Source organism: Myotis daubentonii, chromosome 13, assembly GCF_963259705.1.
Source record: "Myotis daubentonii chromosome 13, mMyoDau2.1, whole genome shotgun sequence".
NCBI classification, from domain to species: Eukaryota; Metazoa; Chordata; class Mammalia; order Chiroptera; family Vespertilionidae; genus Myotis; species Myotis daubentonii.
Window position 1 is genome coordinate 59,504,231 of NC_081852.1, and position 24,783 is coordinate 59,529,013.

General features: G+C 56.7%; 1 protein-coding gene across 10 annotated transcripts in view; it reads right to left on the reverse strand.

The window, feature by feature from the left end:
* JAKMIP3 (Janus kinase and microtubule interacting protein 3) overlaps positions 1 to 24,783 on the reverse strand; it is a 50,632-nt gene that overhangs the window by 13,742 nt on the left and 12,107 nt on the right. For 2 of the 10 annotated variants that reach the window (XM_059661671.1, XM_059661673.1), the window contains exons 2-19: positions 23,671 to 23,916; positions 19,919 to 20,416; positions 13,626 to 13,841; positions 12,094 to 12,213; positions 11,453 to 11,599; positions 10,315 to 10,446; positions 9,695 to 9,730; positions 8,831 to 8,890; positions 7,115 to 7,243; positions 6,136 to 6,264; positions 4,946 to 5,029; positions 4,625 to 4,687; positions 4,315 to 4,413; positions 3,972 to 4,070; positions 3,818 to 3,877; positions 1,066 to 1,131; positions 504 to 572; positions 340 to 417 (exon numbers count right to left, since the gene is read on the reverse strand). In XM_059661671.1, coding sequence (XP_059517654.1) covers positions 340 to 417; positions 504 to 572; positions 1,066 to 1,131; positions 3,818 to 3,877; positions 3,972 to 4,070; positions 4,315 to 4,413; positions 4,625 to 4,687; positions 4,946 to 5,029; positions 6,136 to 6,264; positions 7,115 to 7,243; positions 8,831 to 8,890; positions 9,695 to 9,730; positions 10,315 to 10,446; positions 11,453 to 11,599; positions 12,094 to 12,213; positions 13,626 to 13,841; positions 19,919 to 20,416; positions 23,671 to 23,805 — 2,220 coding nt within the window. In that variant the 5' untranslated portion in view covers positions 23,806 to 23,916. The remainder of the gene's footprint in view (positions 1 to 339; positions 418 to 503; positions 573 to 1,065; positions 1,132 to 3,817; positions 3,878 to 3,971; positions 4,071 to 4,314; positions 4,414 to 4,624; positions 4,688 to 4,945; positions 5,030 to 6,135; positions 6,265 to 7,114; positions 7,244 to 8,830; positions 8,891 to 9,694; positions 9,731 to 10,314; positions 10,447 to 11,452; positions 11,600 to 12,093; positions 12,214 to 13,625; positions 13,842 to 19,918; positions 20,417 to 23,670; positions 23,917 to 24,783) is intronic. The other 8 variants (XM_059661672.1, XM_059661674.1, XM_059661677.1 and 5 more) reach the window with 5 other exon arrangements.

Genomic DNA, 24,783 nt, shown 5'->3' on the forward strand with positions numbered 1-24,783 from the left:
GAGAGGTGTTTCTTAACTGTGTTCAGTTAATTCGCAAATGAATCATATTTCAATGACTTCAATGCTATCCCCTCATTTCAAATGTCCCTTTGGTTCCTCTTGTGTGCCCTCGTTCCTGGGGCGAAAAGTTTGATGACAGGCCTGGGCATCCTCAGAGCTCGCCGGACAAGGGGGTGTCAGGGGGACACAGGCAGGCAGTGACCCCACGGGTCACACTGGCCCAGGCTCTCCCGGCAGGTATGAGGCCTGGCCCACACAGGCCCCTGAGACACCCCACTGGTGCAGGAGAACTTTCCCCATTTCCCCGTCCCCCAGGGGTCAGCAGCACATGCCTCTCACCTTGTGAGCCTGGTCCAAGGCCTGCTTCCTGTAGTCCAGCTCCTCGTCCAGGTAGCCCTTCTGTTTACTGAACAGCTCCTGAAACACAGAGGACCTGTGTCTCAGCCTCGGGGTCCGGCCTGGTGACGCCGGGGTGCGGGCCACATGGCGAGACACCCACCCACCTTCTCACTCTCCAGGTCGACCATCTTCCGCTGCAGTGCTGTCTCCATCTCTTCCATCTGCTGGAGCCACTGGACACAAACAGAGCAGGTGGCTATGACCCTGGGGTGCCATCCCCTCTCCCCTCCATCTAAACAGCCTGCAGAAGGAGGGAGGCAGGCCTGGCCCCGGTGTCCCCCCTACTCTTCCTCCTGGCGGGGAGAGCTCGCCCTCATCGGGAGTTGGGTTGGTGCTGGCACCGTGGTCTCCCTGAGTTCCATGTGCCCAGGGTACAGGCCAGTACAGGCTCCAGCCCACGCCCCTCACCAGGGATCCAGTTTGCAACCCTAGCATGTGCCCTTGACCAGAATTGAACCTGTGACCCTTCAGTCCGCAGGCCGACGCTCTATCCACTGAGCCAAACCAGCCAGGGCATGGTGGGTGCTTTTTGACCTCTGTGTGTGCCAGGCCTTCCAAGGCCAACAGGATTAGCAACCCCCTACCCTTCCCCCTCCCAGGAGCAGCATTTCTCTGAGCTGAGCATGGAGAGGGAGACCTGCTGGCAGCATCCACACAAGCACTTACCTTTTCAGCCAAGGTCAGGACTGTCCTGGCTTGTATGACGACCACTTGCTCTTCATTGGTCAGATTCTGCGTCAAAGCAGAATAGACATATAGTCAGGGGCAGGGCCATCGGGGTAGCTGGGATGAATGACAGGTGCATGGTGAGACTGATGGATGGATGCTCAGTGGGAGTGAATGACGGGTGTGTGGTGGGACTGAATGAGGGGTGCATGGTGGGGCTGAATGAGGGGTGCATGGTGGGGCTGAATGAGGGGGGCTCAGTGGGACTGAATGACGGGTGTGTGGTGGGACTGAATGAGGGGTGCATGGTGGGGCTGAATGAGGGGTGCATGGTGGGGCTGAATGAGGGGGGCATGGTGGGGCTGAATGAGGGGGGCTCAGTGGGACTGAATGACGGGTGTGTGGTGGGGCTGAATGAGGGGTGCATGGTGGGGCTGAATGAGGGGGGCTCAGTGGGACTGAATGAGGGGTGCATGGTGGGGCTGAATGAGGGGTGCACGGTGGGGCTGAATGAGGGGGGCTCAGTGGGACTGAATGAGGGGTGCATGGTGGGGCTGAATGAGGGGTGCATGGTGAGGCTGAATGAGGGGTGCACGGTGGGGCTGAATGAGGGGGGCTCAGTGGGACTGAATGAGGGGTGCATGGTGGGGCTGAATGAGGGGTGCATGGTGGGGCTGAATGAGGGGTGCACGGTGGGGCTGAATGAGGGGGGCTCAGCGGGACTGAATGAGGGGTGCATGGTGGGGCTGAATGAGGGGTGCACGGTGGGGCTGAATGAGGGGTGCATGGTGGGGCTGAATGAGGGGTGCATGGTGGGGCTGAATGAGGGGTGCATGGTGGGGCTCATTGAACAGATGCAGGGTGGGGGGCTGGGGCCACAGCTAAGGCTGCTTTTATTAAAACGCCCTCCCAGAAGTCTGATATCCTGTTTGTGACCCTGTTCACTCTGGGTGCATTCTCCTTTCTGTCCTCTCTGGTCCTCTCACTGCTGGTGGCCATGATGGTCTAATTAGCCCACTGAGGCAGAATGGGATGGTGGGCAGCATATCAGCAGGCAGGCAGCAATAAATGTGTCCCCATCTTTGTGTAAAGTCAGCCCTTCGCATATGCAGCCCTGAATTATTAAAACATCGCTGACAAATGTGGAGCAAAGATCAAACACCGTGGCTGTGAAATGGTCCCCATCCTTGGTGTTTTTGCCTTTTTTCTGCATGTTTTATTCCTGTCTCATTCCAAGGAGCCCACCTGGGTGGTCCCTCCAGGTGGGGAGAGTTTGGTTTTGAGACCAATGAGCATCCTCAGAGGATGTGGACACAGGATGTGGTGAGAGCTGGGCTGTCCATGACTCCCTCTGCAGCAGGAGCTCCCTAAGGGCAGGGGTCTCTTGCCACCTGATACCCGTGCAGGCGGCATAGGGTGGGGGTAGTGACCAAGTGCTATGGGGGCACACTGCACCCCTGACTCAGGCACGGTACTGGGGCTGGGGCCAGTGCCCCTCATCCTTCCTGCCTCCGGGAAACTGGCCAGGCTGCATGCATGTCTGGGTTTTGGTATGTGCTTGTGAGTGAGCGTGTGTTTGTGTGTGTGTGTGTGTATTTGCATGTGTGTGTTTCTTTTTCTTCCATGTACTGTGAGAAGCGCACAGTTTGTCTAAGTGCTCTTTCTTGAGAGCAGTGACCAGGATGGGAAGCCCGAGGGCCTTAGGACAGCTGTAGCCATGTGTTTGTTAGTACACCTTGCAGGGAGGGGGGGAGTTCTGGGGTATGAAGTGGGGCTGCCACCTAGTTCAGTTGATCCACCGCTTGGGCAGAGGACTCAACAAGTGTAAGATGATGGATGGAGGCAGGCTGGAGGGTGGATGAACAAAGGATGGAGATGGGGAACTGATGGATGGAGAATGGAGGATTAAGGGTGGATAGATGGAGGACGGACGATGGAGGACAACGGAGGATGGAGGATGGATGGATGGATGGATGGAAGATAGATGGACAGAGGAGAGAGGATGGAAGATAGATGGACGGAGGAGAGAGGATGAAGATAGATGAATGGAGGATGAAGGATGGATAGATGGAGGCTGGCTTGCTAGAGGATGAATGGTTGAGGGATAAATGAATGGAGGATGGATGTAGGATGAATGGATGGATGGAGAATGAATGGATGGATGAATGGAAGATGGACAGATGGGTAAATGGATGGATAGATGGATGAAGATAGATGAATGGACAGAGGATGGAGGCTGGGATGTAGACACAGTTACTTTGTCCCTTCACTAATTAGGATTCCTTCTGGGTGTTTGTTGTAGAAATTGGAAATCTGGCCTAAATGAGATTTGGGTTACTAATGGTCTCTGACCACCCTCCCAACCAAGAAAGTGAGACTCCCAAGTCTGGGTTGCGTGCGGCATCCGTCCCAGCCAGGGCTTGGAAGAGTTAGAGACGGAGCGGGATTCAGAAAGGGAGAACATGTGGCTAGAAGCGCCTCTGCTGAGGAATTGGCTGTGGGCTCCCCACCCTCGCAGAACAGAGGCCCCAAACCCCGTTTGGGTGCTGGTCGCCACCCACACGGGCACAGGAACAACGTGAGAAAGGAACAGAATTTCTCCCAAATGCCTGGGGCCCATCTCAAGCAGCCCTGGCCACAGGGAAGGTGTGGCTGGGCTGGTCAGGGCCGCCTGTGGCAGGACCACAGAGGGCTCACGGGGGCCCCGGACCACGGCGTGAGGAGGCATGCACAAGTCAGGAGAGCAACATACACTTACGGCGTTGTCCCCCAAGATGTCCAGCTTCTTCATCAGCTCTGTGACCTGGATGTCCTGGAGGCAAAGACACGAGGGACACGCGGGAGGTGAGCGCCAGCCGGGGGGCGGGCGTGGGCACAGCTGGGACACAGTTGGGGGTGGTGGTTACCGTCACGCCTTCCGCCTCACAGTACGCTTGCAGGGGGCTCTTGCCGTCCACGAAGGGGATGTGGTGGAAGTTGATGGCGGGTGACTTCCTCTCTCTCTCCTAGACAGAGAGCAAGGCTGGGCACGGGCCGCTGGTCCCTCCCGGCTCCTCCCGCCATGGAGGCTGTGCTGGAGCAGCCCAGGGAACACAGGGAAGCCACAGAGGCCACCAAACGTGGTCAACACGACATTTGCGCATCAGGAAGGCCGAACGAGGGGCCGGCTCAGCCCTCCATCACACCAGCCCCGCGGGCGACCCCACTCGGCCACCTCTGCTCACGCCCAGCACCCCGCCCACAGCGCACCTCCAGTTCCAAGATCCGGAATTCCAGCAGCTCGTTCTGGTCTTTCACATCCTGGACCTCGTGTTTTAACCGAGCCTCTTGCGTCTCCATTTGCTTAATCTGTAAAAATAAAAGAGGGGCGAGACACCGGAGGCCATGTGAGGTCAACTCCCTGCCTTTCCCGGCAGCTTCTGGCTGTCCCTGGGGGTGGTGACTGGCCCGGGTGCCTGGCCCAGAGCCCAGCCCGCAGGGACCCGCACGCGTCCGTGAGCACAGAGACATCGTGCTTCTCCTAGGGGACCGGCCGGGCTCCGGGGCGGGTCAGGCGCACCTGTTCCACAAGCTCTTGGTTTCTCCGGTACAGGGCTTGCTTCTCTCCGATCCACTTCATGTCCTTGAAAACGAAATGGACACAGAGGGATAAATGCACTGCAGGGTGCAGTCATACAGCCAACATTTAAATCACGGTTCCGCGGAGCAGAGGGTTCGACAGACGAGCGCAGCACCCAGCTCCTGAAGCAGCCGCCTCAGGACAACTGTCACCTGCTAATGACAACCCATGACATCACCCACTTCTTGGGGGTCCTGGATGGAGACAGGAGGGGCCAGCCCTGCTTTGGTCAGACCCATGTGCCCCCGTGGACGCACTCACCTGGCCCTCCTCGGCCAGGGCCTTCTCCAGGTCCTCTATCTGTGTCTGCGCTCTCTGCACTTCTGCTTGGAGCTGCTCACGGGTCTGTGGGACCGGAGAAGAGACATCAAATTTTCCCTAAGAGCCAGGACGTGCCCGCATGACGGAGGCTCAGAGGGCGACGGCGGGTTCAGCTAGCGGGGAAGTGGCCGTTAGCAGCTTTGCAAGGGTGCTCCGCGAGGAAGGACCTCACGGCTCACTTGAAGGGAGGCCCTCACTCGATACGGGGATGATCTGTGATTGGTTCCGAGGGGTTGTTAGGGGAAAACCTCCGGTGCAGCGTGAAACGGCCAAGGAGGACTGGGCCTGCGGGGTGCGGGCCAGGCCTGGTCCAGTCCCTGATGACAGTGCGACCACACTCAGAGGGGCTTGCAAAGCAATCGCAGCCCAGACCCCGACAGAGCCTTCCCTTCAGCGTGCGCCCTCTGCCGGCTCTGGGTTCCCTCCTTTTCCGAGCCTATCCCTTGTTTACAAAACCAGCCGCCTAAGTGCCACCGGGGCTTCCAGGGGGCCCAGCCCCCTCCTGTGAGTTAATTCCCTCTGATGTCTGAACTACAGGGCGCTCCTGCTCCCCTGGGCATAGGCATTCCTGCTCCCCTGGGCACAGTTTCCAGGGCAAATGGATGAAAGCGTTTGGGGCCAGCTGGGCACAGGGCCTGGGGGGGTCCCTCAACTCGGGGCCTCCTCTCCCCTAAGGGGCAGCAGGTGGGCACAGCATCTGAGCTCAGCATGTGTTGGATGAATGAATAATCTCAGCAAATTTCAAAACCTGAGCTCAAATGCTGGCCCTCCCTCACCTCTGTGCCTCCGCTGGGGGGCAGCTCCCTAAAAGCACCACTGCCAGGTGTGCAAGGAAGGCGGCTTCACCTTCAAGGAGCTGCAGGCCCTACGACCTCCACCACGGCCCGGAGCAAAGCTAACGAACATGCTCTCTGGGGGTCACCAGCACAGCTCGGCCAGGCCCCAGCCCAGCCCAGCCAGCGCCGGCTCCCCCAACACTGGCTCCTAGTTGTCTGGGCACGGGTCACACTGAGAGGGAGGGGGAGGAAGTGAAGGGCCGGGGGGGGGGGCGGGAGGTGGGGTGATGCCTATGTCCCTGCCGTGGCCGGGGTCAAGTGGGGAGGTCCCACTGGAGTGGAAGTCAGTTAGACCTTAACTTCTCGCTCTGCGTCCAGCGTCCCTCCGACCTGCTCCTGCAGCAAGGCGTACGCGCGCTGCAGGGCCTGGTACTCCATGGTCAGCTGCCGGAACCGCAGCTCCGTCTCCTCCTTGGCCATGCCCTGGAGAGGCGCACAGACACAGCGTCAGTGCCAGGCCTCGGCCTGGGGGCCCAGGAGGTGAGTCTGAGTCCCTGGGCTGGAAGGCCAAGGCCAGGGCCCCACTGGGCTTCCACCTGGAGAGGGCAGGTGGCTGATGCTGCCTCCTGAGGCCCCACTGGACCCGAAGGGTTCACTGGTCAGAAAACAAGCCAGAGGTCTGCGTGGGGGGGGGGGGGGGGAGGGAGGCGGCCATGTCTGGAGCAACCAGGCCCAGGAACCCTAACCTGGCCCAGCTCCCCCAGCCCCATCCTGTTCCCTGAGGCTTATGGCGGCAAGTGCGCTGCTGTGTCTGAGAGCGCTAAGCAGCTCCCTGGCCCTGAGGCATCCGCCAGACCTACCAGGGGCGGCCCCACCATGGCCTCAGTGCCCCCTGGGCCTGGTCTGGGCAGTGGACCACCGGCCACTCCTTGTCCCCTGGCCGCAGGGCAGGGCCAGCCAGGCTCAGGTGGCTGCCTGGATCTGAGGTTGGCATCCTTCCAAAAGAAGGGGCTGTCAGTGGGACACCCTGGCCGTGTTTTTATCAGAGAGCTTCTGCTGCCCGTGCACATCCTGGCATGTGCCCTTGGCAATGGTGCCGACCCCGGCTGGGGTTCAGACCTCCCGCATGCAGCCCCTTGAGAGGGCGGGAGCTCTCTTCTCTGCACCTCTGCAGAGGGGGCACTGGACGGTGACGCACAGAGCGTGTGCTCGGAGAAAGGGGGGGCCAGCAGCGGGGCAGCAGCAATAGGAGTGTTTCTCCTGGTGCCAAACTGTGGACTGTGGCACCTCTGCAGGGAGCGGCGCCCACCCCTGCCCCTGCCCGCCCCCTTACCTCCTCCAGGTCATCGTCTGGGGTGCACGGGGTTTGGTCCGTCCTGTCGGTTTGGTAGGATATGGAAGAGCCGTCAGATTCCAGGGAAGCCTCTTCATCGTATCCGAAGAAGGTCTCCACGACCACCGGCTTTGGTCAAAGGGACAGCGTTAGTTCAAACCCAGCGGGGCCGAGCCGCCAGCCCCAGGGGCCGCTCCCGCCGGCTGTGGGCCAGCTGCAGGGTCACGCCCCAGCGCACGCCAGGCTCCTTGCGGCTGCCCGACCTCAGGGCAAGGGGTTGCCATGTGGTCCTTCTGGAAGTGGGGCTGGCGAAGGGCCGAGGGGCTGGAGGTCTATGGAGAGGTGGGCCACCTTCATGGTAGGGACTGAGCACGGCCGCGGGACCAGCTCTGCGGGGCCCAGGGCAGCGGCACTCGGGTGCCCCTGTGCAGGTGGCATGCCACAGGACTAACAGTGAGCACTAGCCTGGCGTCCAGTGTCTAGTGATTCCTTTTTATTGTGTTTTCAAAGCATTGTCCTCGGCAGATTAGAATAAAAGTAAAAACAAGAGCCAAAGCTGGTCCTTCCCCAGCTCGTGGGAGAGCCCTGTCTGAGGGACACCCCACAGCTCCCCTCTGACACTGGCAACCCAGGCTCCCCTCTCCCCCGGACGCTGTGTGTGCCCGCTCATGGCCGGTCCACTGGCCATCAAGGCTGGAGTGTGTGGTGGCAACCAATCCCTGCCCTCGGCCCTCAAGCCCATCCTGCCCACTGATGGCTCCTGACTCACCGACCTGTCCCTCCTCTCATCTCACGGAGCACCTGGCCCGGTGGAGAGAGTGAGCCTCCCCGAGCCCGTCCACGCTGCTAGAGCCTGCTGTCGGGCTCTCAGCCTCAGAGAGCCCCTAAACACCCTCAAATGACCCGACACCTCTCAGGCCTCCTGTGGGCCTTTCTCACAGCTCACATGACGAACATGGCTGATTGTTCACAACCTAACAAAAACACACATGCTCTGCAAAAAGCAGGACATGAGTCAGGTCCTTAGGAAATGTCTCCCACATGCCCTCTAATAAAAATCACAGGTTTATCACAAAGGATTGTGCAGCAGAGAAATGACCCAGGTCTTCGAGGGAGGGGCCTGCGTGGGGCCTATGGGTGGGGGTGGGGTGGGGGCTGCGGCCTGCAGATCCTCAGGGCCCCAGGGTCCCAGGCTGGCTCCTCCCCCTCCTTATTATTGTCATGAGTTCATATCTTCTCTTGGAAATGTGAAAGAAATAAGGCTGGCCCTAGCCAGTTTGGCTCAGTGGCTAGAGCATCGGCCTGCAGACCAAAGGGTCCTGGGTTCGATTCTGGTCAAGGGCATGTTTCTCGTTTGTAATGTGTAAGGAGGCCAGCCTGGGCCCTGGTTGGTGTGCGTGCAAGAGGCTACCAACCGATGTGTCTCTCTCACATCGATATTTCTCTCTGTCTTTCCCTCTCTCTAAAAAATCATGGAAAAATATCCTCGGGTGAGGATTTTAAAAAAAGAAAAAGAAATACGGCTGGATTTTTAAATTTGAAAGTATGAACCGAATTATTTCCTTTGGGTCCTGCCTTGGTCATATCACAGTAACAATTTTTAGAAATAAAAAAAAATCATTTTATTTTCACTTCCAAAGGGAGAGATTCCTCCCTCGCAGGCGGCTTTTACAACACACGTTTTCTGGGCGCCTACGCCGACGTCCCCTCACTGACCTTGGGCAGCTTGGCCATCTTCTTCCTCTGTTTCCGGAATCTCAAAAGCTTGTCACGCTCCTGCAGAAACCCGTGGAAGAGATGCTTTTGAGTAATTGCACAGCTCTCTCCGTTTCAAATACACGGTCAAGGTTCCGTGTTAGCATGGGTGGCTGTAGACAGGCTGGCGTACTAGCCACACCGACATAAACACGCTGAGCCCACGGCCTGCCCAGGCGTCTGCAGGGGTGTACGGCTCGTCCCCACTCTTCGGGCTGGCGGAGTGCCTGGCCTGTTTAGGTGGCTCGGCTCACCACACTCATGGGCCCCCCAGCTTCTTTTACGGCGGTGCTTGGCTGGGGGGCCCACGTGGGGGCAGGGGATTTGAGTGGCAGGAACAGAAATGGGACCTGAGGGGACGGATGAGCCAGCCACTGCGGCCTCTGAGCAGATGCCTGCACGTGGGGAGCCCACAGATGTGGGCATGGACCCCATGAATGTATAAGGAGGCCAGTGGCCTGCTTCTCTCTGGGGAGTGAGGCTGCATTTTTGTGAGCATGACCGAACCAACCAGCCCAGCCCGTGGGTGCATGCCGGCAGGGCTGGGGAACCCACGGTGGGGGGAAGGGCCCCAGAGAGGAGAGCCCTCTGACCTCTGGTTGAATAAGTGACTCAGTACTGAGCAGAGCTGGGCACTGCCACCCGCCAAAGGGGCACACGTGGCCCCCACGGCAAAGCCTCGGGGCAGGTAGCACTGTGGCCACAAAATCCACCTGGGAGCTGGCACGGCCACTTGTCTGGCCTGGAAGGAGCCATGGGCACAGGCGGGGCCCCAGGAATAGGGCAGCAGAAACAGCGAGGACAGGCAATGCTGAGTGTACTTACTAGCACGCTCTTCACGTAGCCGGCCGTTTCCAGGGTCTGGAAGAGAGGACATTCGCCTGGAGACTCAGAGAGCAGACCCCGAGTCCTGCACCCCCCAACCTCTGCCGCTTCCTGACCGCAGCATGGCCTGCCCCCCCCCCCCGCCCCCTGCCCTGGGAGGGACGGCCTCACTCGGCCCTGATGGCCCTTCCTCCCGCCCTCAGCTGGTCCCCAGCCCCGTGACCCGCGGAAGCACCCAGGGCCCTCAGTGCAGGGCGAGCTGGCCTTTTGAAAGTTGTGTTGATTTTTTCGCTTCCTGTCCCCCATAAGTTCTTATACTTTGATTTGGGGTCCTGGCCTCCAGAACTGAGAGGGAATACGTGGCTGTTGTTTTGAGCCCCGGGTTGTGGTCACCATGGCCCTAGCACTGGTGTTGTGGCTCCTGAAACCCCTGGTCCCGAGGGGGCCATGGCCAGCGTGACCGGTGCAGGGATCCAGCCGAGACGAACCCAGGGAGGGGCCAGGAGGACAAACAACCCCCGCCTCCTGTGGGCTCCTCTGGGCAGACCCCCAGGGCAAGGGGCTCCGGGTGGAACCTCCAGGGGGCAGCGGAGAAGGGAGAGAAAGGGGCTGGACGGCACCTTGGACAGCTCGTCTATGAGGTTCTGCTGCTCCACAATTTGGAGTTTCAAGAAGTCAATTTCTCTCTCATCTTGACTCTGATCCAGGTCGTTTAAGGAACTGGGTCTCCTTATGATCCCGGCTCTTTGTCTCTGAAAAGCCAACCAGACCATGTCACTCACAGGGTGGATCAGGGCCGTCCGACTAGGCCAGTGAGGGCGAACCTTTTGAGCTCGGCATGTCAGCATTTTGAAAAACCCTAACTGAACTCTGGTGCCGTGTCACAGATAGAAATTTTTTGATATTTGCAACCATAGTAAAACAAAGCCTTATATTTTTGATATTTATTTTATATATTTAAATGCCATTTAATAAAGAAAAATCAACCAAAAAAATGAGTTCGCGTGTCACCTCTGACACGCGTGTCATAGGTTCGCCATCACTGGTCTAGGCAACGGGAATCAGGGTCCTCCTGCTCTCTGCTCAGGCCATGGAGCAGCCCGGCCGTAGAGCCTGGGAAATCGAGGCTGCATCTCAGCACCTGAAACGGGGGAGGGCTGGGCGGCCTGGCTCGGGGCCCATGGGGAAACATGTGAGCTGTCCGTGCCAGTTCACACCCCCTGGCCATCCCCAAAGTCAGAGTGTAAAAAGAGGGGGCTCTGCACAGGGGGTGTGGAGGGCACTCCTCCCACCTCCCCCCTTTCTCACATCCCCGGTTAAACTCTCACTCAGGGCCCCTGGGGCCCTCAGGGGCAGAAGAAACCCACACGACACCAGCCAATCACCCCCACCTGCTTAGTGGTGGCGGCAGGAGTGGGCACCCCTGGGCCCCTGGCCGGTGGCCCTGCCCGATCGGTTTGTTCCCTTCTCTCACGGCCAGTCCTGGGCTCCCACCACCTCTGCTCCAGGTGCTCAGAGGTGGAAGGTGGCCTGGGGGTGGGGATGTGACTGCTCAGAATCTTACTCCCTGTCACCCCCCAGGCAGGCGACACCCAGACCCTCACCTAAGGCCCTGGTAGCTCCTATCCCCACAGGAGACCAGAGGCTGGAGCAAGAGCCGGAGGGCCACCGGGATCCTGTCAAACCTTGTGGGGGGAAGCGGAAGAGGTTGTCATGGTTACCCTCCTGCTGGCTGATGGACAGGCCAGGGCCCCTTACCATTTCTATGTTCTCCTGAGTGACAAATTTTAACTTGTTTTCCATCCGACGCAGCGTGTGTGAGAGACTCTCATTTTTCCGAGTGAGGCGCTTGTTTTTATCCAGCAGCGGCTTATACTGGCTTTCAGCTTCTCTTAAACGCTTTAGCTGAAAGACAAAATTAGTTGCAAGCACGATTGTTTTAGGCGTCACGGAGAACCAGCAGGTCGCCCTCTGGAACCTGCAAGCTGAGCAGAACAAGCTTGGCGACAGCTGAGGGTTGGAGTCGAGTCCAGTCAGAGCTGTGGGACCAGGACCCTCGGGAGCCTTGAGCAGCTCTCATCCAGGGGACAAGCCACTCAGAAACCCCAGTGGCTGCAAGGACTGACGGTGATGGCGCCCCTGCAGGCGGAGGTCCTCAGATAATGTGAAGAACGGAGGATACTTTTGCCCAATGATGCAGAGCCGGGATCAGCCAACAGGGTCTGAGGCCCATAGCTGGCCCTTAACCTGGTTTTGTTAGCAAAGTTTTATTGGAAACAGCCAAGAGGCCTGGGCACAAGCCCGCCCTCGTCACCATCGCTCCTTTCCACGAGGAACTTGGAAGTGGGCTGCAGCCCTAAGCCCACGGACCCAGCCCCGCCCCCGCCGGCTGTGCTCACCAGCTCATTCCTCTCTTCCGACAGCAAGGCGTTCCGGTCCTCGAGTTTCCGAATGATGGCGCTTAGCTCTGCGATTTTAAGTTGGAAACGCCGGGCGTCCTTTTCATCCAACTGCTGTTCCTAAAACAGAAATCAACTGCAAATAACTGTTCGCAGATGCAGACGGAGAAACCTTGCAAATCCCAACAGCGTGGAGACCAGAGCACTTTCGAGTCTTGATGGCGAGGGACCCTCCTAGGGGCCGGGGCGCCGTGGTGGCAAGCCGTGAGATGGGACAGAATGCAAGAGCAGAAATGTCAAGAAAATGCAAATGTGGAAGGTGAGGGCATGCAAATGCAGGCACCCTGACCGCAGCGAGCCCAGAAAGCACTGCAACAGCCCACGCACGCCTCAGTCTCTGCCGTCTGCACCCCAGGCAGGGTCTGGCCCCCAGGCAGGGTCCGCACCGCAGGCCGGAAGTCACCTCCCTAGCATTCTGAAGTGAGCTCAGGTAACGACATTGGACTAACGACTCTCAAAAGCTGCCTCCCCAAGATTAGGTTTCTGAAAGGTCACTTTGGAACTTCAGGCAAAAATCTGTGACAACATTTTAATTCAGTTTGAGAGCCTCTGGGGTTCGCACAATCTATCGGGGATCATGCCAGGGCAGGCGCTGTCTGATTCAGCTCAGCCATGTATAATAGGATTATCAAATGTCACTTTCTACCCTGAAATGTCACTGTCCTAGGGCTGGCTCAGCTCACACTGGGTTTTGTCCTAAAGCAAACGGGTGCCCCAAAGGACAGAGGAATGATTCCTCATTCAGCAGGTGCAGGAGAGGCTAGGGGCAGACCCAGACGGACCTCGGACCTTGTGGAGGGTCCGTGGAATTCAGACCCTCCCCTCCCCCCCCACCCCCGACTTCCCAGGACCACCCAAGAGGGCTCTGAATGAGGAGCGGCAATGAGGAGATGAGTGGCGTCATGGCAGGGCAGCTGTTGGCCCTGTGCCATCCTGGCGGGCCAGGGAGGAGCCGGAGTGTCCCGGTTACATGAAAAGCGGGTGGGCGGGCAATGGGTGATGTGAATGGCGGAAATCACTGCACGGGGGGTCAAATTCACGATGAGGGGAGCAGGGAGCCGGCCTTCCCGGCAGAAGGCAAAGCCTGTGTGTGGACAGGGAAGCAGCTGAGCCTCATGTCCCACCAGCCCGGGACAGGAGCCAGCACCAGCCAAGACCAGGGACCCTCATCAACCTGGGGGTCCAGTGGCTCAGAGGGGCTTCAGCGGGAAGCCCAAAGTTTTGGGGGTCCACGGCAGGGGGACCATGGGAAGGCAGGGCTACATACTACATTAACAAGGAAGGAAGGACAAAGGCTACCCGCCCTCTTGGCCATGCCAGAGAGCCGAGGGGCCCGGGGCCTGGCTGGCGGGCTGCAGGCACAGTCGGTGTTCCAAGGGTGGGAGGGCTCTGGCCCTGGACACGGGCTCAGCCCCCGGGGGGCTTCCTCGCAGGGACACGCAGCCGAAAGCGTGCGAAGGGGAGGTGCTTACAGGGCTTCCCGAGTGGTCTGAGGTGTCTCCTGCACCGCTTGCATAAGGAAGTTCCCGTCTGGGGCTGCCCAGGTGCCGATCAGCCTCTTTGACCTGGGACAGCTGCTCATCTAGAGCCTCTTTTTGGAGCTGCAGTCTCTGAGCATGCCCGGCTTGAATCCCTAACTCTCTCTCCAGCACGAAGACTGCTCTGTCCTTAAATTTTATCTCCTCCATCTACAAGGAGAACAGAACACAATCACACAGGCAGGCAGGATGCAGATCTGTTACCATAGCAACAGGCAGAATGCACAAGCATCAGGAGGGGTCCCCCCCCACACACGGCAGCCCTCCCCACTCTCCCTGTGCTCAACCTCCTAACAGCTGCGAGGAGCCACCTGCCTCCCAGCCCCTCCTCCTGGCGGCCATAGGTGCGTCTGAGGCCCAAGGTGGGCTGCCCTCAGAGGGGAGGGCAGAGCCAGCCCCACCACTGCCCACTCCTCAGACACGCAGACGCGGGTGGCATGGGCATCATTACAAACGACGCTAGATTTGCAAGAAGACTCGGTTTAAAACAGAGCAGGATAGGGCGCCTCGCTGCTTTGCGCGCTGTTTAAGGTTACAGTAAGCTAATAAATCAGCCGTCTGCTGAAGTCAGCTGGGAAACAAAGAGATGAGACGTCTAATTAGCCCAGATCGCAGCATTCATGGGGAAGCGGTGAACTGAATAGAAAAAAGAAAAAGAAATCCTTAATTGCTAAATTCCTATTTACTGGAACTCACAGAAATGCAGAGGCAACACAGTCAATTAGTGGAAACAGAGAGGCCAGTGAAGAGAAAACCAGATTAACACGCAGCTATATCCTGTGACCTGACATTTCCCCTCTGACGGGGATACTTCGCAAACATCCTTTTTCTTTCACCAGGAAACAAGGAAATCAGTCTCTGCTCACTCATCCCACTTCAATCCGCTGCTTCAGAGGGCGGGCGGGTTTGATTTTTTAACGATGGGAAACTCACTTTAAGATCACAGTGTCGGGAGGGAAGGTGGGGGTTAATGGGGGGATGAGGACACATTTATAATACCTTAACCAATAAAGAAATTAAAGATTAAAAAAAAAGATCACAGTGTCTCCCAGGGGGTCCTCCTAAGGCCCTGGGACTCTCGCATGCAGTGTCTCCACTGAAAATTCTCAGCCAAGGGCACGTTCCTACATCTTCTACTCCTGTCATAGTCACCTGCCGCTTACTCACGGGGACATGTTCTGAGAAATGCCTGATTAGGTGATTTTATTGTCCTGTGAACATCACAGAGGCACATAAATCCAGGCAGTATAGCCTGCTGCTCACCTGGGCTACATGGTACACCCTACTGCACACCTGGGCTACATGGTACAGCCTACTGCTCACCTGGGCTACATGGTACAGCCTACTGCTCACCTGGGCTACATGGTACAGCCTACTGCTCACCTGGGCTCCATAGTTTAACCTACTGCACACCTGGGCTACGTGGTCTAGCTTTCTTCCACATGCCATTCATACACTCCTTGGTGACACCACCCAAGCTCAAGCAATGCAGTCACGGACGTTGTGATCCTTCCAGAATTACATCAGTGTCTTCTCAGCATCTTCCTCCATTGCAGCAATAGCTTGGGCAAAGGTCCTCCTCAGGTAACAGGCCTGAAAAGCTGCTATAACTCCTTGATCCACGGTTTTTGGAGGGAGAAGCACCATGTTGATCTTGGATGAAGATCACTAAGGAAAGGAGGATGTCCAGGAGCGTTATCAACCATAAGCAGATCTTGAAAGGCATGTTGTTCTCCACACAGCAATTCAGGAAGGCGTCTCGGAGGAGGAGCCGGGTCCTCCTTCACTTCTCGTTGCTCCCATAGGAGACCTGCAGTAAAATGCCTGAAGGCCCTGGGTTCTCACTGTGCCCAACCACAAAGGGATTTTATCTGTAGCCCGTAACATTGCCCCCAAACAATGTCCTTAAAGACCTTGAACCCTGGCATCCACCTGGCCTCCTTATGGGTGAAAGTCCTTTCAGGCATCCGTTTCCAGAATCGGGAGGTTTCATCCATATTGAATATTTGCTCAGGGAAGTAATAGTATTCCTCCTCAATCAGGTTATCTAGAGTTTCCAACAATTCCTCAGCTGCCCTCACACCAGCATGCGCAGACTCGCCACTCACTCTCACGTTACGGAATGAGTAACGATTCTTGAATCGCTTAAACCACCCAGAACCAGCAGTAAATTCAACACCGTAGTTGGATCCAGCCTGTCCTTTCAACATCGCAAACCTTTTGCTTTGGCCGCGGTCATCATGGTGCTCAGAGGGATGCATGTTTGCATCTGGTCTTCAGCTCAGGTCACTAGAAGTTTCTCCATGTTTGATATAGGCCCTCCTAGAATCTTGGTTAGTCTCATTGCTTCGATTAAGCAGATCCTTCAATTGCCTCCATCACTTGGTTCTTGTTCATGATCATAGCTGTGGTGGAATGGGACACGCCTGACTGGGGAGCAATCACCATCCTGATTTTCCACCTTCATGTCCTTAATCCCTTTCCTTTTCTTTCCAGGACCCCCACCTCACCTCACCACCAAGAACTCCCCCTGCCTCAGCCCCTCACTCCCAGTTATAGGAGGTATAGAGAAATGGCAGGGCCCGGCTGGCATGGCTCAGTGGTTGAGTGCGACCTATGAACTAGGAAGTAGGTCACAGTTTGATTCCCAGTTGAGGCATAGGCCCAGGTTTCAGGCTCGATCCCCAGTGTGGGGTATGCAGGAGGCAGGCAATCAATGATTCTCTTTCATCATTGATGTTTCTATCTCTCCCTCTCTCTTCCTCTCTGAAATCAATAAAAATATATTTTTAAGAACATTTTTATTAAATTCATTAGTTAATAAGGGGACAAGTAAGTGTTGCAGCCAATTTGAATGAGGATTTGATCTAAAGAGAGTTGCGCCGCCAGCCTGGCAAAGACCATTTGCAGTGTCTGAAGAAGAGTCATTTGTCTGTCTGTGGACAGTAATGGCTGCATTGCTAAAGGTTTCCTCCAGGTAAAGGTCTGTCTCTGCAGACTCTCAGCCGTGGGCAAACTACGGCCCGCGGGCCGGATCCGGCCTGTTTGAAATGAATAAAACTTAAAAAAAAGAAGACCGTACCCTTTTATGTAATAATGTTTACTTTGAATTTATATTAGTTCACACAAACACTCCATCCATGCTTTTGTTCCGGCCCTCCAGTCCAGTTTAAGAACCCATTGTGGCCCTCGAGTCAAAAAGTTTGCCCACCCCTGGCTAGATCAAAGACAAAGGTCAAAGGTGAAGGTGCACATGGTGTGAGCTGGGACAGCCCTCAAGCATTCTTAGAAAAGGAGACGGGAATCTTCTATTTCTTTTCTTGCTAATTTCAATCTTCCACAGTTTTTCCCTGTAGACTCCACAGTCAATTTGGGGACTCTCCTTTATTTATCATTTTGATGTTCTTTCCCCCCACCGTCCCCGGAATCCACCCTGGAGATGCTGGGTCCCCAGGGCCATTTCTGGCCAAATTTTCACTCAAAGCGGAAGGGAAGGAATGGACTTGTTCCATGCCTGCCTGGCTCTGATGTTTTCTGTAAGTTCAGCCAGGGCCCCTCCCCAACCGAGGTTGTATGGAAGACTCAGGTGCCAAGAAAGGTCCAGTTACTCTTGAAGAACAAAGCTAGAGAACGCTCCTCCAGAAATCAAGATGTATTATAAAACAGGAATAATTTGAAAATGAGCTCGAAGAGGAGCTGTGATAGAACAAACTAGAAAGCCCACTCATATAATAATGAGGGGGCCCTGTGGATTGGGGGAAAGGTGGTCTTTTTCATAAGGGCTGCTGGGACAGTTGTATATCCATGTGGAAAACGTATAACTGGACCCCCACCTTACAGCGTGTGCGCGCACACACACACACATACAACCCAGGCACGGCAAACACCTATGCCTGAAAGATAAAGTTCTAAAAAGATAACACTTCATGGCTCCAGAATAAAAGAATTCCCTAAACAAGACACAATAAGCACCAGCCATACAGGAAAAGATCAACAAATCAGGCCACGTTAGAATGTAAAGTTTTAGATCATAAAATGGCACCATCAAGAACAGAGGAAGCTAACCCAGTGTGAGGAAGCGGCTTGCATTTCCATACACATTTTAGAATCAGCTTCGGGAAAGCTGCTGGGATTGACAGGAGTTGTTTGCTCCTTATATTAATCTGGGGAGAAATGCTGAGCTTCCAATTCATGAACGTGGAATGTCTATTTACTTGTTCAGTTCACCAGTCCATGAACATGGAATGCCTATTTGTTTATTCAGGTCACCAATCCATGAACATGGAATGCCTATTTGTTTATTCAGCTCACTTTTAGTTTCTCTCAGTCAAGTATTGTAGTTTTCAGAGTTCAAGTCTTGCACATCTTTCGTTAAACTTCTAAGTATTTTATTCTTTTTTATGCCATCATGATTGGAATTTTTTAAAATTTAATTTGTTTGTTACTACTACATAAAAATACAACTGATTTTTGCATATTGATCTTGTGTCCTGAAACCTTGCTGAAGTCATTTAAAAGTTCTTTTGGGGCCTGGCTGGTGTGGCTCAGTGGTTGAGCGTCGACCTTTGAACCAAGAAGTTTAGGAACCAAGTTCCATTCCCGGTCAGGGCACATGCCCTGGTTGCAGGCTTGATCCCCAGTAGGGGGGCATGCAGGAGGCAGACAATCAATGATTCCCTCTCATCATTGATGTTTCTATTTCTCTCTCCCTCTCTCTTCCTCTCTGAAATCAATATATATGTGTATATATGTATGTATACATACATATATTTTAAAAAGAGGAAGCTAAGGGGAGGATCTAACACCTAAGAGGGGACAGGCCACCACCCCAGTAGTTCTCCCGAGACACTGCCCACACCCGTAAATGGCAGTTCCCTCCATCTGGGTGCCCATTTGTTCCCACGATACCTGGTCAATGTAATTTAGGGAGGCCTGGGGTGGGCGGGGGGCAGAAGAGGGGCTGAGATGGAGGAATCTGAAAGTGAAAGCTTAAGCATGTTTTTGAGAATTTGGAACAAATACCAGGAGAATCTGCTAGAGCTGCCTCTGGGGCGTCTCTGTCAGGGGTGAGGGACCACAGGGAACTGCTGGCTCTGTGTCAGCCTTCAGCTAAGGAGATGAGGCCACCTGTCTCCTACGAACACTGAAGCCAGTCGATGAATTACAGGGTGGTGTGGGGCTGGACAGCGGTGCTGACGTGGCACCAACACAGGGCTGGGGGGTGGAGCCATGGGGGAGCATGGAAAGGGGACACTCAGGAAAAGGCAAGGTCTGGGGCCCTTGTGCACACACTGTGGCAGGGTCGTGTCTGCCTCACAGCGCTCAGTGTCCCCTCCGGGCCATGGGTCCTGAGGGCTGCCGCCCTTCTGGAACGTTCAAGGTGACAGCACCGTTTGGAAAACAGAGCCCCAGGGAAGTAGGGGCAGGTGGCCTGGGTGCAGGGCCAGGCTGTGCCCCATGGAGGGGCATCCAGGGTCCTGGGTGTCACCAGCAGAGCCAGCCGGGTCCTGATGAATCGCACACTGGGACGTGGGGCGCGCCTCCAACGCTGACCTCCATTTCCCCAAATCACCAAGGAGGTCCCGGCTCCAAGGGGTGAGGAGAACCGGCACAATCCCTCAGGATTCCTGAATATTCTCCGACTCCCAGCCCTGGGGCTCTGAGGACACTGACTCCACAGGGCCTGCCAGGGGACCCGGTCCCTGACCACGGGATGCACAGGTGCCCATGCCTGACCTGCAAGATGGTAACTTCACGCCATCCAGCCTCAGAGCATGCACAGGGCACAGGGACATCAGGATGCCCTCAGGGACATGCCACCACCCCCTGTCCTCGTGGTCTCACCTCTCTGGACCCAGTGAGCTGGACAGACGGCAGAGCCCGCCCAGTGATGGAAGAAGTGACTGTGCCAGCAGAGCACTAGCCCTGCTTGGCTTGCAGCCCAACCTGCACTCTAAGGAGGGGAGGCTTTCATGACATTGCAGGCATCCTGTTCTGGCCCAAACGAGACCCAGGATGTAAAGCTGGTTGGAGAGGGGCAGAGGGAGGACCTCTGCCTGCCAGCTGGCCCTTCTGACCTATCCTCGCATCCGCACGTGCCCAGGACCAACAGTGGTGGTGTGAGTGCCTGTGCCCAGAAGCAGGCCCACCACTGGCCGCCCCCGCCCCCTCCCAAGTCCCCCTGCCTTCGCCGCCCCTCCCCTACCCGCCACCTGCAGCCCACGTACCAGCCTGCGGATCTCACGCTCACACTCCTTCTTGATGCGGGAGATCTCCTCCTGGTGCAGGTGGTACACGCTCCGTATCTCTGCGGCCTTGATCTTGTCGGCCTGCATGACCATCGTCAGCGCCTCCTCCACCTGCCGCTTGGCCCCCTTGAGCTCCAAGATCTCCTGCTGCATTTTCACCTTCTCCACCTCGAACCCCTTCTTGGCCTCCTCCTTGGCCTCGGACAGCAGCCCGGTCTTGACCTTTTCGGGGCCGCCGTCGCGCAGGGCGTGCAGCAGCGCCTGCAGCCGCTGGTTCTCGTTGTCCTTGATCTTGATGACGCGCAGCAGCTCGGCCTCGTGCTGGCGCAGCAGCGTCTCGCGCACGGCCTGCAGCTCCTTCATCTTCTCCTCGTGCAGCTTGCTCTTCAGCTCCGTGAGCAGGACCGCGTTCTTGTGCTGCTCGTGCTCGCGCACCTGCTTCAGCTCCTGGTTCTTCTCTCTCTCCACCCGGCTGACCTGCAAGACAAGGCGAGGCTGGGTCGTCCCCGAGCAGCCCCTGTCCTGGCCAAAGTCTGGACACTGATTTTACAAAGTTTTGTTTGCAAACTGGGTTGCTGCTTCCATTCGAGCATGTCTCCTTAAAACGCAACTGAGCCCTAGCTGGTTTGGCTCAGTGGATAGAGCGTCGGCTTGCGGACTGAAGGGTCCTGGGTTCGATTCTGGTCAAGGGCACATGCCCTGCTTTTGGGCTCGATCCCCAGTAGGGGGCATGCAGGAGGCAGCCAATTAATGATTCTCTCTCATCATTAATGTTTCTATCTCTCTCTCCCTCTTCCTTCCTCTCTGAAATCAATTAAAATATCCTATATAACAAAAGCCTAATATGCTAAGTGTCCGGTCGTCCCATCGGCCATTCAACCAATCAAAGCGTAAAATGCTAATGATATGCTAAGACCACTCAACTGCTCGCTATGACATGCACTGACCATCAGGGGGCAGATGCTCTGACCAGATTAGCTTGCTGCTGGGGTCCAGCCAATCAGGACTGAGCAAGAGGGCCAGACATACCCTGGAGCCCTCCCACGGTCCCTCCCCGGCTGGCCAACCTCCCGTGTCCCTCCCCGGCCCCAATCGTGCATCGGTAGGGTCCCTCGGCCTGGCCTGCACCCTCTCGCAATCTGGGACCCTTCGTGGGATGTCGGAGAGCCAGTTTCAGCCAGATCCCACAGGCCAGGCTGAGGGACCCCACCAGTGCATGAATTCGTGCACCGGGCCTCTAGTATTAAATAAATAAATAAATGAAATGCCACTGAAACAGGACCGAGTGTCATAGGTGGAGCTGTCTCTGCACCCACAGGTGTCACAAGAGAACTTGGGCTGGAAGGTCAGGTCCATGGCATCTGCTCTGCGGCTCCGCAGGGACAGGCCGGTGAGGAGATAAAACTGTCGCCTCTTAAAGGAACCTGTGTGGAGGGTGGGCAGGACATCCTGGGCACAGCATGTGGGAACAGGGGCACTCTTGCCCTTTGCCCAAATAATAGGTGTTGCACTTACCTCCAATGGCATTCCTAGCAAATGGGGACACCAAGCTGTCTAGATGACATGTGATATATAGGCCTTTGGAAAACTCAGATTTTTTACTGAATGTTTTATTTTCATCTAGAACAGTGGTTCTCAACCTTGGCTGCCCATTAGAATCACCTGGGAATCTTTTTAAAATCCTGATTTCTGGGCCTCATCCTCTGGAAATTCTTTTCTTTGTTATGGGGTGGGGCCATCACATTAGTAACAAAGAAACAGAATTTCAGGAGGATGAGGCCCAGAAATCAGGATTTTAAAAAGATTCCCAGGTGATTCTAATGTGCAGCCAAGGTTGAGAGCCACTGATCTAGAAGCTGTGGCCGTGGCAAAATGACCCCGGCTCCCCCCACACGCCCCCCCCCTCCGCCCCCGCTACTGGCACGAACTTGGTGCGCAGACTCCATGTGGCATGAAGGGTGGGTGGAACCCAGGCCTGCCTGGGTCTATGTGGGCCAGACGATGGGAGAAGCCCGCCACCCAAGCCACAGCCCTCGCCACCTCTCTCCAGCTCACAGAGGGCGCCACCTGCTCCTGCAGGACCCTGAAAAGCAGTTGCCTGACAGACACCTGACCCTTAATTGTCCAAACAGACACCCCTCCCTGCCCCCCAGAGTTGCAGTGCCATCCATGGATCTGGAGCCCAGCTTGCCTTCCCTCCTAACAGACGACATAACGTTCTCCTTCATGAAAGCTTCGTGGATGGGACTGAGCAGAGAAGGAAAATGGGGTGATGTGCGTCGGGATTATGGATGGAGAGTGGAGGAGAAACAAATCCAAAAGAGTTCAAGGTGAGAAGGGGCTTAATCCCGACTCTGATCCAGGCTGTTGGGAGTGACAAGGAGGCCACAGAGGTCACCCTGCCATCCAGTGCCCTGGGCTTTGTCACAAGAAAGGCCCCTGCGGAGTCAGTGTCAGACACACGTGACAGGCCTGGTGAAGAAATGACACGACACCAAGCACTTCCCTCCCCGCTCGTCCAGGCAGCACCCACAGCGGCCACCGTGTGGGCCCTCTGCACTTGGGGACAACTCTGCATGCCAGGCCGCCTCATGTCTGTGCCTCCACCCCTGCTCCAGCCAGGCAGCTGCCTGGGCCTCCCGGGGACTCTGTGACCTGCTGGCCCAGGGCAGGTGCCAACATGACTTCCCTGACTCCTGAGCGGCCTCGAGGTCACCCTGACAGCTGCCTGCTGGTACCCGCGCTGTCCCTGGGGCTCCGGGAGCATGTCCTCCCCAGCGCCAATGGCAGCAGGTCCTTTAACTGCCCCCTTTCCACAGAGCAGGGGACCTGAGGTGGTGGGTAAGGGTCCCATAGTAAGGATGCCAGGCTTCTGGCCCGGGGGGTCCCGGCTAAACTCCGCCACAGGCAGCATGAACCCTGAAATCTGAAGTCCATGTGTGCCTCACGTGCCACAAAATCTCACTCTTCCTGGGACTGAACCAGGAAGTCAGGCAGCTCAGAGGAGCAACGGGCCCCAAAGAACCTGGTTCCCTCCATGGCCAGGCCTCCTAGGAGACACGTGGGGGAGGCTTACAGGCTCCAGTCCACAGCCGAGGACCTTTCAACCCCCCACCCCCCGAGTCCTCTCCCTTCGCAGTCCCCTCCCACAGGCCCGTGAGCGCTTCTTAGTACCTCCTGGGATTGTGCGAGGAGGGGCGAGTCATGGAGAGAGGAGGGCAGCGTGGGCAGTGGGACGGTGCTGTGCTGAGTGGGCACCACCTCTGACCAGTCTCTCACCCTCCCCACCCAGGTCCCCCAGGTCCCTCGTCAGCACAAGCTCAGCCTTCCCTTCAGGCTGCAAGGACCCCCAAGAGCTGGGTTTCTGCGTTTGGTCCCCACACCTGGCCCCTAGAAGCCCAGGCCTGGCTGTTGCCTTCAACTAGCTGAGGGCCATGCTGGACCCGGTATATTTGGGTTCAATGCCACTCTGAACACTCCAGGGGGAAAGGACATTGTCCAGGGATGAGGTCCTGGGCTTGTCCTGGCAGCCAGGGCTGTTCACACAGGGCCGGGGCCGCGGCCTGTGTCCCTCTGCCCCATCCCCAGAGCTGCCTGGAGAGGCTCTGGGGAGCCAGGACCAACTGGGCAGGCACTCCTGCAGAGACCTGGCTACACCCCATACCCCTCTGGGCTGACCCAGGGGAGCAGGGGACGGGCAGGGACGGGGGAGCTGGGTGTGGGGAGCCCACCTTGCTCTTCTCCTGCTGCAGCTCAATCTGGATGTCCGTGAGCTTGGCCCGCAGCTCTTCGTTGGCGGCCTGCAGCGCGGCAAGGACCTCGGCCTTGTCCCCCTTGGCTCGGCTGCCCATGCCCTTCTTGGACATGGTGGGGGGCCGAGGGGCGCCGGGGGCGAGCCGCCTGTCTGGGCTGGGCTGTCCACGCCAAGCTGGGGCAGGTGTCGCCTCGCTGCCTCTCCGCTACATTTTCTCACTCACCTGCAGGGAAAGCACACCTGGGTGAGCAGCCAGCCTCAGGCCTGAGCTCGGGGCTGGTGGAGGCGGGGGCGGGGCGGCCAGCCTCCCACCTGCCCTGAGGGCGCTGGCCTGACTGCAGGCCGGTCCCGATGGCAGAGGCCAGGGGCCCTCCACAGCACCCCTCACAGGGACCCGTAGGTGAGAACCTTTACTCTCCGCCCCTTCGGTTACCTGGCTCCAAGAGGTCAGAGCGGGCACTCTCATCGGCACCCCACCTGACGCGTTTTCCTAGCTCATCGCATTCATATCTCAGTCAGCAGCAGGATTATTTCCTAATCGCCACGTTACCCACATACCCTTCCCACAACCCTGCCGGCTCCATTTTCTCTGAACGACCGGGGAAACGGAGGCACAATGTAATAACAACTGCTTCAAAAAAAAGAAGTGTTGGGAACCAGTTTATAAGATGCTATTTCCCTAAAACACAGGAGTTCCTGTGTAGATTGATGTCAATGGACACATTGTGATTCTTTTTTTAAAAAAATACATATTTTATTGGTTTCAGAGAGGAAGGAAGAAGGAGAGAGAGAGAGAGAGAGAAACATCAGTGATGAGAGAGAATCATTGATTGGCTGCCTCCTGCATGCCCCACACTGGGGATCGAGCCCACAACCCAGGCATGTGCCCTGACCGGGAATCGCACCGTGGCCTCCTGGTGCATAGGCTGACGCTCAGTCACTGAGCCACGCCGGCCGGGCCGCATTGTGATTCTTGATTAACTTGTAAAGGGAAGGCAGCATCCACCGACAGGGCTGGTGGGTGATGAGGACTCGAGCCTCAAACAGGCCTGGTTCTGAAGATGAAGCAAGGCCCTGCAGTCCCTCCCTC